The sequence below is a fragment of the Chroicocephalus ridibundus genome, chromosome 3 (assembly GCF_963924245.1).
Source record: "Chroicocephalus ridibundus chromosome 3, bChrRid1.1, whole genome shotgun sequence".
Classification (NCBI taxonomy): Eukaryota; Metazoa; Chordata; class Aves; order Charadriiformes; family Laridae; genus Chroicocephalus; species Chroicocephalus ridibundus.
The window spans coordinates 42,602,594-42,616,951 of NC_086286.1; the positions used below are offsets into that span (position 1 = coordinate 42,602,594).

The 14,358-nt window shown below is 39.8% G+C and overlaps 1 protein-coding gene across 1 annotated transcript in view; it reads right to left on the reverse strand.

Moving 5' to 3' along the window:
- Nucleotides 1–1,122: 1,122 nt before the first annotated feature.
- The window catches only part of EFCAB2 (EF-hand calcium binding domain 2), a 35,524-nt gene continuing 22,288 nt past the window's right edge, over nucleotides 1,123–14,358 (reverse strand). Inside the window, exons 3-7 of the mRNA XM_063331011.1 lie at nucleotides 10,505–10,577; nucleotides 4,926–5,005; nucleotides 2,904–2,946; nucleotides 2,737–2,803; nucleotides 1,123–1,713 (exon numbers count right to left, since the gene is read on the reverse strand). Coding sequence (XP_063187081.1) covers nucleotides 1,598–1,713; nucleotides 2,737–2,803; nucleotides 2,904–2,946; nucleotides 4,926–5,005; nucleotides 10,505–10,577 — 379 coding nt within the window. The 3' untranslated portion in view covers nucleotides 1,123–1,597. The remainder of the gene's footprint in view (nucleotides 1,714–2,736; nucleotides 2,804–2,903; nucleotides 2,947–4,925; nucleotides 5,006–10,504; nucleotides 10,578–14,358) is intronic.

Genomic DNA, 14,358 nt, shown 5'->3' on the forward strand with positions numbered 1-14,358 from the left:
CAACAGTGGTTTCCAGATGGAAACCCAGTTTATACCTAGGCAAATGTTTACCTGCATTAACTCTTTCTTGCCTTACCGTTTAAGAAAATATCATTGAAAGACAACTTGTGTTAGAGAAGTACAAATTGCCTCTTTCAGATTGCTTCCATCACCACATTTAGACCATGCTAATCTCTTCTTCGCAAAGCATAGCAGCTCCTTTGCAGCTATGTTTGAAAACAGCTCCGCTGAGCTTCCAGCACAAGTGAAACAAATGGGTAGAGCAGAAGACCTGTCATGAGAAGCCCTGTACTCTGTTTTCAGCTCTGCCACTAGAACTGCCTGACAGAGGGTAAGGCATTCAATGCCTCTGTGTGTCAGTCTTCCCCGGATTTCATCAGCTGAAGAAGTCTGTTGATGACACAGAGCTGGGATATGCAGTTAAGACAGAGGAGTGGTAGGACACTGTAAAGGAGGAAACCGGCTTTGATGAAGAGTAGAAAAACAGAAATGGGGCTGAAGGTGTGGAGCACAAAGTGCAAGATGGTGCCCTTGGGGACCAGACCGCAGAATCTTCTCCTACAAGCTGAGACGTCCTCAGTTGAGGGCAACTGCTGGTCACTTGTTAGAAGATGATGTACAAAGTAAGAACGCCAGGGGACAGAGCTCGAACTCAAGTTAGAGGACAACAGTACAGTAACACTCAAGAAAATGATTAAGCTAGAAATGAGAAGAGAAATGAGGTCTGTGCTGGTCTTCTAGCAAGGGTAGTTGAGACACGTATTCTACACTAATATCTTTCAAAAAATGGTGCTTCATCAGTTTATGAAAATCAAATGTCCTCTGATCCTAAGTTTTGAACAGTTTTAGCTCCTGACTTTCAAACTGGTTATGAAAAGGGAACTGTTTATTGCCTATAGTAGCAGAAATGTTCTCAAGGATTACTTTGTTTGTAAATTTGACTATGGCAATGGTTTGAGTGTTACCTGCATGTTTAAAATGGAAGCAAAATATCATGTGCCAATGGATGAGTAACATAAAATGGAACTAACTGGTCCAGTTTAATTGCCTACAGTAAACAAAGCACAAATATTTGACAAAAACTAGAAATTGTAGAAAATTTATTTGATCTATTATATTATTTCAAAAGTAGTAACCTATCTGATGCCTTATTAGTTAAATACAAACAGGGATTACATTTAAATAAAAAAGCTTTATCTTAGTAGCATGCCTTCGCAATTTTAGTCATCTTAAGGTAGTCACTTACCTACTTATTACTCATTTTCACAGGTCTCGTTTTCTATTAGTTTTTCAGAAGCAATTGTAAAGTCATTTCTTGACTCCATTAACATTAGTTTTCCTGTATTTTTCAAACTAAATTCCATGATTTCTTTTCCAGACCTTACACAGTATTTCTGTCAAGAGCTCTTTTTCCAGGTGTGACTATATTTCAATATGTATACAGAACTCAAAGAAATATAGCTACACAGTTTTTATTTTAATTACAAGCACAAGGTCACAAGCTGAGCTTTGTTATACTTTAAAATACGTATTTCAACTAACCGCAAAGCTACACTGCTGTTACCATAAGGCATCTTGAACACTGAAAGGGAAGATCTTAACTTTCATCTACTATCATCATTGAAATGTAGTCTCTGTAGCGAACAGTGTTTGTTTCTGGATCCAGAGCAGTGGAGAGCATGTCCTCCATTTCTTCCTGAGTAAAGGGCTCACCTGAAAGACAGCAGAGAATAACACTTTGTCTTGTTAAGTATTCTTTCCAGGGCTGACAAATTACACCCCTTTTCCCATGCAAGGATCTCCTTTTGGTGCTCACACAGAGGAGAAAAGGATCCAATCCAATACTAAGGATCCAATTCCTTCACTTTTGCCAATATAAGTCCTGCACCCCAAGCGAGCTCGTCTAAAGGAAAGGAGACAGAGGGCCTGGATCTTCCGATCTCTCCTTCTAGTTCACAGACTCCAAAACAGCCTGTTCCTCTCTGCCACAGGGATTTCGAAACCACCGTTTTTGCCAGAGTGAATTCTTCTAATGTGTACATTAGAATTATTATCTCTAATTTAGCTATCCTTTCACTGGTATTTACATTATGACAGTCTTCAGTTTTTTTCTCTTTTAGGAGCTTCAAAGCTGCTGATGGCTTACTGCATCCCTCTTTGAGAACAAGGTCCCCATCTGAGGGGGACTTGTGCAAAGCCTGCACTTCGTTTTGTACTTGAGGCAGGCATGAGTCAGACATGCAAGAAAAGCAGGCTCTTCAAGGGATATGGAGGATTACATGATATACCACTTAAATCTGGTCTCTGAATCTCTTTGTTTGCATACGGCACTAGAATTAAGATCAAGATAATGTAGGAAAGAATGAGCACTGGAACTACCTGGAACTACATCTGGAAATCTAAACTACAATTCTACAGGTGGACAGAAAGTGTAACATCCTTAGGAAGCACAGAGATGTGCACAGAATCATAAAATATCCACACAAGACTGAATTATGACTCTTAATAATAACCTCTATCTTAAAACGTTTGCAAGCAGGCACATAAATGTTGTTTCCCTGCATTATTCACCAGTGAAGTGTTCTAGTCTGCAGCCACTCATCACGGCAACAGCATTGTTTGAAGACAATGTATCTACTCCCACAAGTTTTGGCAAGCAGAATGAGGACCTCAAGGTGCCATATACATACGTCATGTTTATTTACTTCAATACTGATATTACAAAAGCCATGTTACCTTCTTCAGTCAAATATTTGATCACGTCCTCTTTAGTAATATACCCACATTTATTCTCATCCAAAACCTTTAAAGAAAAAGAATAAAACTTGTGGTTTTAACCATATTGATTCAAGAATCAGCAACTTCTTTCCAGCAGTTATGTACTTGAATATTTACTTACAGACCTCAAATGCATGTAGAAGAACATCTTCTGGAATAGGCTGGTAGCTGAAACCATTGAATCAGAAAAGTTAAGTCACTGTTTGCCAGGCTGCTCTACTATTATGAATGAATAAAATATGAGTACTGAAAGAAAGGGAAAACTTAATTTCTATGAAAATTTACTAAGCTTGTCTATCAACCATTTAATTTCGGCTTGACTTTTTGAAACTGTCCAGATCTTCAGCTCTTTTATTGTACTCCAGTTGAATTTTCCTTGTGCTAAGGAGCCAGATGAAGGGCTTCTGCATGTCTGGGCTGGCTGAGTGGGTTAGTAGGAATCAATAATAGCTGAATCATTCCATGTAGCCAATGCCCTGAACAGAAGATGGCCAAACCAAGAAAACAAAGTTTTGTCCAGGTACGCTTGTAGGTAGGCAACAGATCACCTAGTGGGACTTCGACAGTCTAATGAGCTGATGATCAGCAAAGAATGCTGGCAGCTATAAAAGAAAAGGTCTGTCACTAACAGTTCCAGAGAGACAGGAGAAGTGGGCACATGTGCGTGTACATATGTGTGCCTAATTTCAGAATCATAGAATCATAGAATCATTTAGGTTGGAAAAGACCTTTAAGATCACCAAGTCCAACCATTAACCTAGCACTGCCAAGTTCACCACTAAACCATGTCCAAAGAGCTGGAAAAGAAACCCTGTGCAGCAATGGAGACCTTCTATATCCCAGCAGACTCTCACCAGCCCCCAAGAACACTAAAGAGAAGCTGTTGAAGCCAGGGAGGTTCTAACTGCGTGATTGTTTTGTCCAGACCCGCCTTGCTCTTTTACTATCTAAAAATCAAATGTACTAAGAAGAGGCCTTGTTTTTTGTGATCCAAATCTCATGTGCCCTTGGATAAGTGCACTGTGGACATAGTGCCCCAAAAGATAAAGTAGGTCTTGACAAGCCTGCACTAGCCTGGGGAAAATGTGTGGGGTTTGTTGGTTTTTTTCTTTGTATGTGTGTGTATGTTTGTGTGGAGAGGGTGGGGGGTAGGAGAAGAGAGCCCAAAGTAGAAAGGTATAATTTTGTGAAAGGGTGAACATCAGTGTGGAGCCAGAAATGTATCATGAAGGCCAGAGAAGGCAAAGGTGCAGGAACCTGGGAAGGCAAGGCACCTGCGCTGGCACACTGGGACCCAAACACTGCTGGCTGGTCCATGTCCAGGCACTGGCACAAAAACTCTCAAACTCAGCCCCAAGGTGGACCCTGCTGCCTCTGGATGCTGCGAGACAGTTTTGGGAAATCCTATAGCTATTCTATGTGTAGAACACACTCTTACCAAAGGCTCTCTGTGTGCAAAATAACTTCTCAGTATTGGCCAAGGCTGAGTCTCCCAAAACCCTTGGCTACCATCTTTAAAAAGAAAGGTAAATTCCCTATAAGTAATCTTGCTTTTAGTGCAAAATATCAAAATAGCACAAGTTCCTGTGTACATGCAAATATTTCTATGTACCTTTGAACAATGAAATGCGGTTTTGTTCTAGACTTTTGGATCAGCAGTCTTTTAGAGTGCTAGTTGTGTACATTCAACTGTACCTGGCTGTCACTTTGAGACATGAATATGAAGCTGATTTAATACAACTTATTAAAAATACACTGTAACAGACTGTGCTTCTCAGTAACCGTAACTCATATGTTCAGAGAAAGTAATGGTTATGAACTTAATTTGCATTTAAAATATTTTAGAGATGCACAAAACATGTTGAATAGCAAGTTAATTCTGATTCACATTAAAAATACAAAAGCTACACATTATCACAATTCATGATTATAAGCTGGTATTATTTATATCATCTGTACAACATAATTTTATGTAGATAAAGTAATTTTGAAACAAAAGCTATCAAGCTAATGTAAACTGAGTTTAAATAACAAAAAAACCCCTGTACTTCTTGCAGTTACATAAAATTACTGTCGATGTATTTATTCAGAATCAACCCTGTCAATCTGGAATAAACTACAGACACAGAAAATCCACTTTCCATTACCTTCTGTCAAGTAGTACTTTTGTCATCACTGGAAGAAATTTTTCCAGATGAACGTATCCGGTCGGTTCTTCTTCTTCTACCTAAAAATAAAACTTAAGTATGGCAGGTTATATGACTCATTAGCAAAATAATATGAAAACCAGAAAATTGGGGTGGTTCCTGCATTAAAATTACAGAGTTAGACTTTGAATATTTATATCAGGTTTTTAATATCACATGGCACCGTAACATCTGAGTGAAATGCTTGTGATCAAATAGAGGGAAATTCGAGGAAGAAATAATATCCCAGGCAAAATACAGCCCTGCTATTATAGACACTTTCAACAACTCAATATTGCCCTCTTGTGCTTAGAAACCATTCACGCAAAGGAACTGGATGCCTAGTAACTGATCTTATCTCCCACAATAACACAGCAGAGGTTTAAATTCAGAGGCATTCATACTAGTGAAGTCCAGCAGGACGTGGAACATTCCCAAGCAGTGTAATGTGACCACCCATAACAGCAAACCTTTAGCACGTTCCCTGGCATGAGTTTGGCCTGTGCCACCTAATGCTCCCCCCAGCAGTCACCAGGCCTGGCTAGGACCTTAGGGACTGTTCTCCAGCAGGCTGCTTTGCGCAGCCACTCCACATAAAACATTTGCCAGGGTAGACATGAGCTGTTCTGTGCCAGCTGGCTTCAACACCCAAGGATGTTTCTGGGCATATTTAATGTGCTAGTTTGGACATAACCCCAGTCTAGTACACCTCAAGGATGGAATTTGTTGCCTCCACATGTTTCATAGCCAGAGAGAGTCGTCAGGGGAAGGACCAGAGAGGCAGGCAGACTGAGTGAGGGCAGTCTGAAACAGTCATAAGGCAGACCATAAAGCGTTACACAAAGAAAAGCTTCCTTTTGCCTCCCAAACAAATTAACAAATTAGTCCCAAAACATTGGGGACTTCTAGCAGCATTCTCGCTACATTCCTATACTTCTGCAGGAGATGAGCAACTGCTCCCTATCATCCCGATGCATCCCTTTCCTGAAAATTTCAAGTTTTACTCCCAAAAAGGAGCCCTCTTAATGGAGCTAGCCTGTTCCCGTCTGTGTTGAAACTGGATGTGTGCCTTGTGGTCTCACATGACAGCAGCGACACCTTGCTAGGCTCTCCACAGGCACAGCTCAGATTGAAAGAAGACTCAAATAGGCACTGATTTGAAATCTCCTGACTGAGCCAGGAAAAGATGAAGTAAGAAATCTTCCTCTTGGGAGCTGGTTCAGAGCTGGGGGTGATGCCTGATACATCCAGTTGCTTAAATAGAGAGCTACAACTGCTGCTGCATGCTCTTTTCCAGTGCTCTTGTAGGGTTTTGGTTGCTAAAAGCAGGCAGCCACCACCTCTTGCTGCTTTAGAGTGGAAATTGGCTTGAAAAAGAACTTTTTCCCTTCTGTTTGGTGAGCCTAGTGGAAGAGATCTTTAGCAAGGAAATTAAGCCATTGCATGCTTCATGCTAAATCAAATGGTATCTTTTACCACTACAGAATCATTTGTTTTACTGCTTGCTTGATTGAAAAGATGTAACAAAATACCTGACAAAACTTAACTTCTTTGCAGTGACATAACAGTCAATACACTGAACTATTCCATGCATCACAAATATTGAGATGTAAAAGTACACAGCATGTTTTAGGGAACATCTTGTGCTTCAACTAGTATTAGGTCAGAAGTCCACAGAGACAGAAAAAGAAATAGGGTAGCTATTTATTGCAAATAGATAGATGTGTCTTATATTAAGCAGAACAAGCAAAAGCAAGGACGCAGAACATCCATGAAGATGCTAAAATATATAAACCAAGTTTAAGAGCCAAAAAACATTAGCTCTGCTCAGCCAAACAGTTGAAGGTCATCCTAATTTTCATTCCAGAAGAACTCACTGCCAATGACCACTTCAGAGCTCAACGTAACAAATACTTGTGAAAGCGTCAGCCCTCACTGACAAATATCATCCAGCTTTGCCTCTTTATGTTGGTGTGCTATTTGTATTTTGCCTTCAGCGAGCAGTCTGCAGAAGAAAACCGTCCTTCCTGACAATGAACCTAGACCTGGGAGGTGATGAGCAACCTCAGCTTCCTCTGACCTGGAAAGAACAGCTTCCATTTCAGTGGCTCCACAGGCCCAGCAGTATCTTGAACTGTTAAAATTAATCCTATTTCTAACATTGGATAGATAGGTGAATAAATTGAATATATTAACCTCACCTATGTCAGTAAGTATTCAGATTTGCAGGTGTATGTATCCTCTTACTCTTCCTCATATTCACTCCTGTTCTACAGCTCATTTCCCATTGATGTTTTCCTTTTTCTGTAATTCCTCCTCTTTTCACAGTGACTGTGACAATAACAGTATTTGGTTGGTCAAACTGTGAGTTTTGCTGTATCTCTTTTCCTTTGGGTACATCCACAGCTCCTGTAACAACTGTACTGTAGCATCCATTATGTTTTGTATCTTTACTCTCGCAGCCGTATTATTATTGTCCACATAACATTTGGGAACTTGACTCACAAAGAAAGAAAACCATCTTCCAGAGTTATCCAGGAGATCTGTGTCAGAGCAGTGCACTGAACCTGGGATTTCAGACTCCAAGCATTCTAGTAACCCTCAGATTATCTTTCACCATCTCTAGGATTATAATTTAATCTTAATTTTGTAACTAGGCCTAAAGATATTATATTAACTCCAGCATTTAGGATAAGGCAATATAGGAAAGAGTATATGATAAGTTTTAGAGATAAAATAATTATATGAATGATGATTTGGCAGATATGAATAATTTGAGGGCAACGTATGCTCGTTTAGCTACAATAAGGCTAATAGGAAGATGAGATGACTGAGAGACAGAAGTCGTGAGAAACAGAAATTAATCACAGTTTACAAGGGCAAAAATACTGGAGAAGTAGCTTGGCTACAAACTGGCCAACAGAGACAATTTTTACTTGATCTAGATTAAGATAAAAGGTTATTATCATAGTCAATTGTAATAGTACCTTACATAAACTAAGATATATTTGTGATTAACATAATACATTAAGGGTTCTACAAGAAGACAGTGTTGTTCTGGTACTAAACTTATGCCAAGGTGCCTTTCATTTACAGGCACCACAAAACCTTCTTTGAGATTTAAATTTCAGTTCAGCAATCTTTAATGTTAACCATTACTCCTGAATATATTCTTTCTTCTTGCAGTATTTGTACTTTAATATCCTTGTAATCAACAATTGCATACATGTTGTACTGTTGTATCTCCAGAATCTTCCACCTCATAGCTGCATTGCATTCTACGTTGTTATGTACTACTTATCTCAAATTTTCAGTAATGCTGAAAATTGATTTTAAAAAAAAAAAGAAAGTCCAGTCTCTTTGGGAGGGGGAGGCAGGCCTTAAACTCTCCTGATTCCCCTGGATCTAGCAGGGTGGTCAAAGTATCCTTTTCCTTTTCTCAATTCTGTATCTTGAGTCAGTTGCACTGTTCGTTTGCTGCAAACAAAAATCTCTGTGGGCCACTAAAAATATCATCTATATTAAGCACCATAATTTCTCTTTCCATTTTGTCTTGTTTGTCAGTGGGCGCTGGGACAATCTGGTACTGAGAGTACAGAACCAGAGCAGACAGACTGCAGTATCATGTTAAAAGATCTTTCTCCTCTGACGGTTCTTTGCACTTCCTCATCTGAAGCAGCTGTGTCATATTCACAAGACTTAGCACAAGATTTCTCACACTTGTCCTGGTTTGAGGTAAAACAGAACCAATTTTCTGATTTGTAATTTTACTTTTTAGCTGGGCCTCTCCTAACTGACTAAAGTCTGAAATTAACAGCATATTGTTCAGAAACCGTTCACTCTCAGAGTGATAAGACCTGATTATACCAAGAAATGGTATGCACAGAGGCTCTTGCTTAGACTTATTGCTATAACATCCAAGGTCAGCTAACTTCGCTGCTTGCCCCGTTAGAGGGTCGGAAGCGGAGAAGCGTAGAGGGGTCCCACCTGCAGGGAGGAGCAGAAAGGACAGGTGACCCAAAACTGACCAACAGGGTATTCCATCCCATAGGCATCACGCTCAGTATAAAAGCTGAGGGATCAAAGGGGCAAGGCTGCTCTGGCTCACTCTTTCTTCAATGGCTGATGTCTGAGGAGGACCCTGTCTGTTCATCTGCCTTTGATCCCGATCCGAGCATTCCTGACTCTAGTTCTGGAATTCAGCTCCTGTCCATCGCTGACTCCAGTCTGGGACTTTCCCTATGTCTGCTAGTGACACGATCGTCATCCTGGGAGCTGGATATGGTTTTGTATATATTGTATACTCTTTTTTTCTTTAATTTTTATTATTCTATTATTATTTACTCTTTTCTTATTTATTTTTATTTTCATTAAAGTAGTTTAGTTCTTTTTCTAAACTCGTAAATCTCCTTATCTCTTCCTCTCCTCTCTAAGGAGAGGGGGGGGGAGGGCTGTCTGCCGTTCTGATTGTCCAATCCAGCCAAAACCACGACAACACTAAATTCTGATCTGCAAGAGACCAAAGAAGCCTACTGAGGAAAGACTACTACTGCAACCATCCAAAGTCTTGTTGGGGACAGGAAGAAAAGAGTAAGAGAGATCAATTCCCAGTATCGTGACCTATACGTGAAAAAGAGAAAAATACTTCCCCCATCTCTCAGGCCCAACATCTTCTATTCCTTAAAGCATCATATCAGTTTGCGAAAAGCACATGAAGTCCTTTTCCCACTTCTTTGTCCCATTTATTAACCATACCCTGACAAGGCACCACCACACCATCCTTTCTATTACAAGCATGAGGGAAGGAGACAAAAATTAGAGTGGAAAAAACTGTGGAGAAATGTGATTGAAGTTCCTTACCCCTGCAGATCACAGGGAGAAGGGGAGAACCACTAGGTCATGTGAAGTTTTATGTCTGGATTCTGACTTACAGGCTTAAGTAATCAAGAAAAGATTACTTACCTATAATTGAGAAATCTCAAGACTGGGAGAGACCTCACGAAGGACAAAAAGTTCAGAGGTCTGGCTATAAGATATCAGTAACGGGACCCAGTGAAAAAAAAATAGCAGGTCTTCCCCCTGTGTACTTTTGGAATTTGATGTATAATTTTAAAACCTGCTCAAGAACTAATTTTTATTGCTTAATCATCCAGTGTGTGTTCATGGCACATCCAGAAGAGTGAGATGGTCAGGGTTTGGATATGCTAATCCGACTGAGGTTTAGGACATCCTTTTTCATCGGCCAAAAGCAATTTTTACTCCATTTTCTGTAAAAGCCACTCCACCTTGGCACAGTATCACAGTGACCTTCTGGGGTAAAAGAGAGTCTAAGATTCCTCATTTCAACCCATCAACATTGTTACCTCATCAGCCTAAAGGCTGGCTTCAGGGCAACCTGAGAGACAGCCTGCCTCCCTGAATTGCTTCCATGACACTTCCAAACTGTGGGAAAAGAGCTTAGGTTTCCCACACAGCAAGGCAGAAGGGCCAAACTTGTGCAAGTTTAAGATTGAAAAAAAAAAAAAGATCTAAACATTTACCTTTGCAAGCAGTTCATGTAGTTCTGCCTCAGTTGGGAAGCAACCCAGTGACCTGACAATTGAACCAATCTCTCTGAAAGAAAGAAAGATCGTCTCTGTCAGTAAATCTGCAATACATGAGTGTCTGTGGAGAATCCAGATACCAATTCAGAGCTTGCGTTTAGGAGTGTGCATGTGCAAACACACAAGCATGCACACGCATATGTATGTGGACTTTTAAGATGATGTCTCAGTAAGCAATGTCTATTTTTACATACATTAAATATTCTGGAGCTTTTTGGAAGAGTATAATTGTTCCTGTGACTTTCCAAAAAAATTCTTCTTACCATTGTGTTGCAGTGTACTGTGTGCAGGTTACTTTTCAACCGCTGTCCTCTAATTGTTAAGCTTAGTTTCAGTATATAGTTAATAAAACACTTGAAAACCTACTGAGATGAAAGGTAACAAATAAAATATATGTTTACATTAAATGCTATAAAGATAGAAGTTGTAACTGCAGGAAAGAACAATTACAAAAGGTCAGGAAGGAGGCAGCCCTGCTATGCCCCTGCTGTGCTCTGAAAGAGCCAAACAGACCAACACAGGGGCTTAATCACCACACTGTTTATGCTGCAAATTATATTCATAGCTTGCATTTACTGCTGAACCTGATGGGGTTGTTCTGAGGCTCTAAACAAAATTCTGACCAAACTGGCAATGCCTCAAAAAAGTTTGAGATGAACAACATCACAGACTAGAAACAAAAGTACTGTAAAGCTGTAGAAGAGAGTACTAATGAGACTTACGGTATGATTGAAAACAAAATAACAGAAACATCAATATTGCTTGTGATTTTCAGTCCAATTCTACAACACATAAATTCAAATGTGAATAAGCGCCCACAGTGCTGTGGTTCCCATGAATCAAACCTCTGTGGTTTCTTCATCTTCACCAGTACATTTGGTGGAAAAATTAGATTGCCTAATAAAAATGGTAGATACAAGAAGCAATGACCTTTGTAAAATTATCTTACAACAGTAGGGCCCCAAACATAGCACACCAAGCACACATAAAATTAGATGGGTCAGACTTTGGCTTTCTCAGAGAGGTCCCATGGAGCTCCTGTGGTGACTGAAAACATGTGAGAAGCACTACAATAGACGAAAGAGAGGATAAGGCTGGCTGCACAAAAACAGTTACAAAACAAAACCCAGTCTCATGCATACAGTTGTTACAGAGCAAAGCCATCTGCTCAAATGACTCAATGAAACCTTGTCCCCTGTGGACACGAATGGAAGTTTGGCCATTGGCCTCAATGAGGTCAGAGATTAAGTCCTATTTTTGTAATCCTTGTCCGTGCATCCTATTTCTGGTGTGGATATACCGTATTTGATGCTCTCACTCCTGCACTCCCTCATCTTTTCCAGCTAAAAGGTACGTGTAAATATTTTCTGCTTGCCCCAGAGAAACACCCAACCCAAATCATGCCTCCCTGCTGTCCCACACTATTTCTACTCTTCCAGACTGCCAGAGACGGGAAGGTTGCCATCATCTCCTGCCTCACCTCACACTCAGCAAAACTGCGACGTGACTAAGGTAAGCCAGGCCCTGGAAGACTTTACAAAATCTGGCATTGTTGGTTGCTGTTTCTGACAGTCCGTGCATGTGCCAGCATGGGGATGTTGTTTGAAGTCTCTGTGGTCAAAGAAGTCATGTCACATTTGGTAATAACGTGAAGTTTAAAGGACCCAGATAGGAAATTGTATTTTCCTCCCAGCCACTTCCTCTCACTTAGTTCAGCAGCTGCAGTTTCTGCTGTGTAGTTTTTAGCATACAAAAATGATGATTAAAAGGAGTTTATGTTCATACAGATTTTGTAATACAGACACAACAAAATTTTGGGCAATAGTTTTCACCCTACATATAAAACTTTCAGGGACTAGATTTGCAAAATCATGAAAGCCCTTGACTCAGAGTGTGTTGTAAGCAGCATGAAACAATACCGTCTTCCTCATGCTTAATTTCTTACTAACTTTTATTTGCATCAGGAGTCATGCAATACCAATGCTGGCCTCTCAAGCCAGGGTAATTTTCCATATTCTTCACAGGAATCTGATATTTCAGGCAGCAACATTCATACGTCTGCAATTGTGGTTAAGAATTGTGCTGTACTGCCACCTTCTGATACAAGATAATAAGCCATTAATAATCCCATTATTGTGATACAGCCCCACAATATGAACCTAGGAACAATTAGACAATAAATTGTTGTTCATTGTCAGTAACTGTATTAGGATAAAAATTCATGTGAAATTGTGCATTTATTATGTTAAATAAGCTTTTGAATGTCTCCTCTCACATGTTATGACTTAGTGACTGAATGAATACATTTTAAAACAGTCTATTTGTATAATTTCATTGTTGTAACATTTTCTCAAACTCTATATCCATAAAATAATAGAGTGAGGAGTGTAGCAAACTTTACAGCTATTTAGCCAGGACTGCAGAGGTAAATGATAAAGGAATAAGCAACTAGTCCAACATGGTGCAGTGAGGGCTTGGGGCTCCCCAGGGCTGGTGGGGTGGCAGTGGCAGGGGCTCCCCGTGGTGGATGGCAGGGCAGGACCCAGCAGCCAGGGCCTGTCCTATTGCCCAGCCCACTTCCGTGAAGTGCCCATAATTCCTTAAATTTAGAGGCACTAGTAAGCATGCATTGTTAAAACCATCCCATGAACATTTTGCACCTCTCTTGCCTCTGTTTTATAATGTAGAAAAGATGTTTGGAACATCTAAAGATGTTTTCCAATTTGACTTTGTGAGGAATGTCTAATGACAACAGTTTCACCAGTTCTCACGCTCCTTTGCAGTGTCTATACTCAATAATTGATTTATAACTGAAAGCTCTGGTGATACTCTTGTGAAAATAGTAACTGGAAATATGAAAACTTACTTCAGTAAATTTTAATGACTACAGCTTACGACAACTTCAGAACCTGCTCAGTGAGACATAAATATGTGTTTTATGTATTTTCTAACAAAAGCCATATTGCTATGTGGAGGGATGCTTATGCTAAAACAAAGTTAAAGTAGCAATGTCAAATATTAAAACTTTTAAAATACCAGAATTAAGATTATTTAGGAATTTTTAAATTGGACTGCCTTTTGCTGTGTATCTTGTAGCCAATTATGCCCTGATCAGTCTAACAGTCCATATTTTTATCTTCCACTGAACTTTTTCTTACTCCCTCAGACATACATTTTGTTTGTATTTCCATAACATCGCACACAAAAGGTATAGTGCATGCAGTTCTCCCTCCTGACTCCCGTCTGTGCATCCCATTCCCCCAGTTCTGGTCATCCTATTTCAAAAAGGAGAAAGCTGAACAAGAAGGAGCACAAAAAAGAATGGCCAGAGCTATGGAGTAGAATCTCCTAAGAGATTAAACACATCCAGACTCTTCATCCTTAAACTACTGTGGTGGAGGATGGATGTGACAGACGGCTATGAAATCATTAATGGTGTCAACAAGATTAATAGAGAACAATTGTTTGCTATTTATCATAAGACCAAGAAAAATCAGGCGCCGTTCTAATCATAATGTGGCAGATGTATGAAAGCCAACAAGAAATACTGCATATTTGCTCAATTCCTTATATTCTTCCCCCAGGTAACTACAAGTAGCTCAGATGAGGGTGCTGGGCTAAATGGACTTTTAGTGCAATCAAGTATGATCATCTTTATTATTGTTGTTGTTGTTGTTGTTGTTATTATTATGTTATATAATCAAATTACGTGCAAGTTTCTTCCAAGTCTCCTAAAAACACCTTCCTGTCAGAGCCACATCCAACTCCCATATTAACCCAGAGGAAGAGGG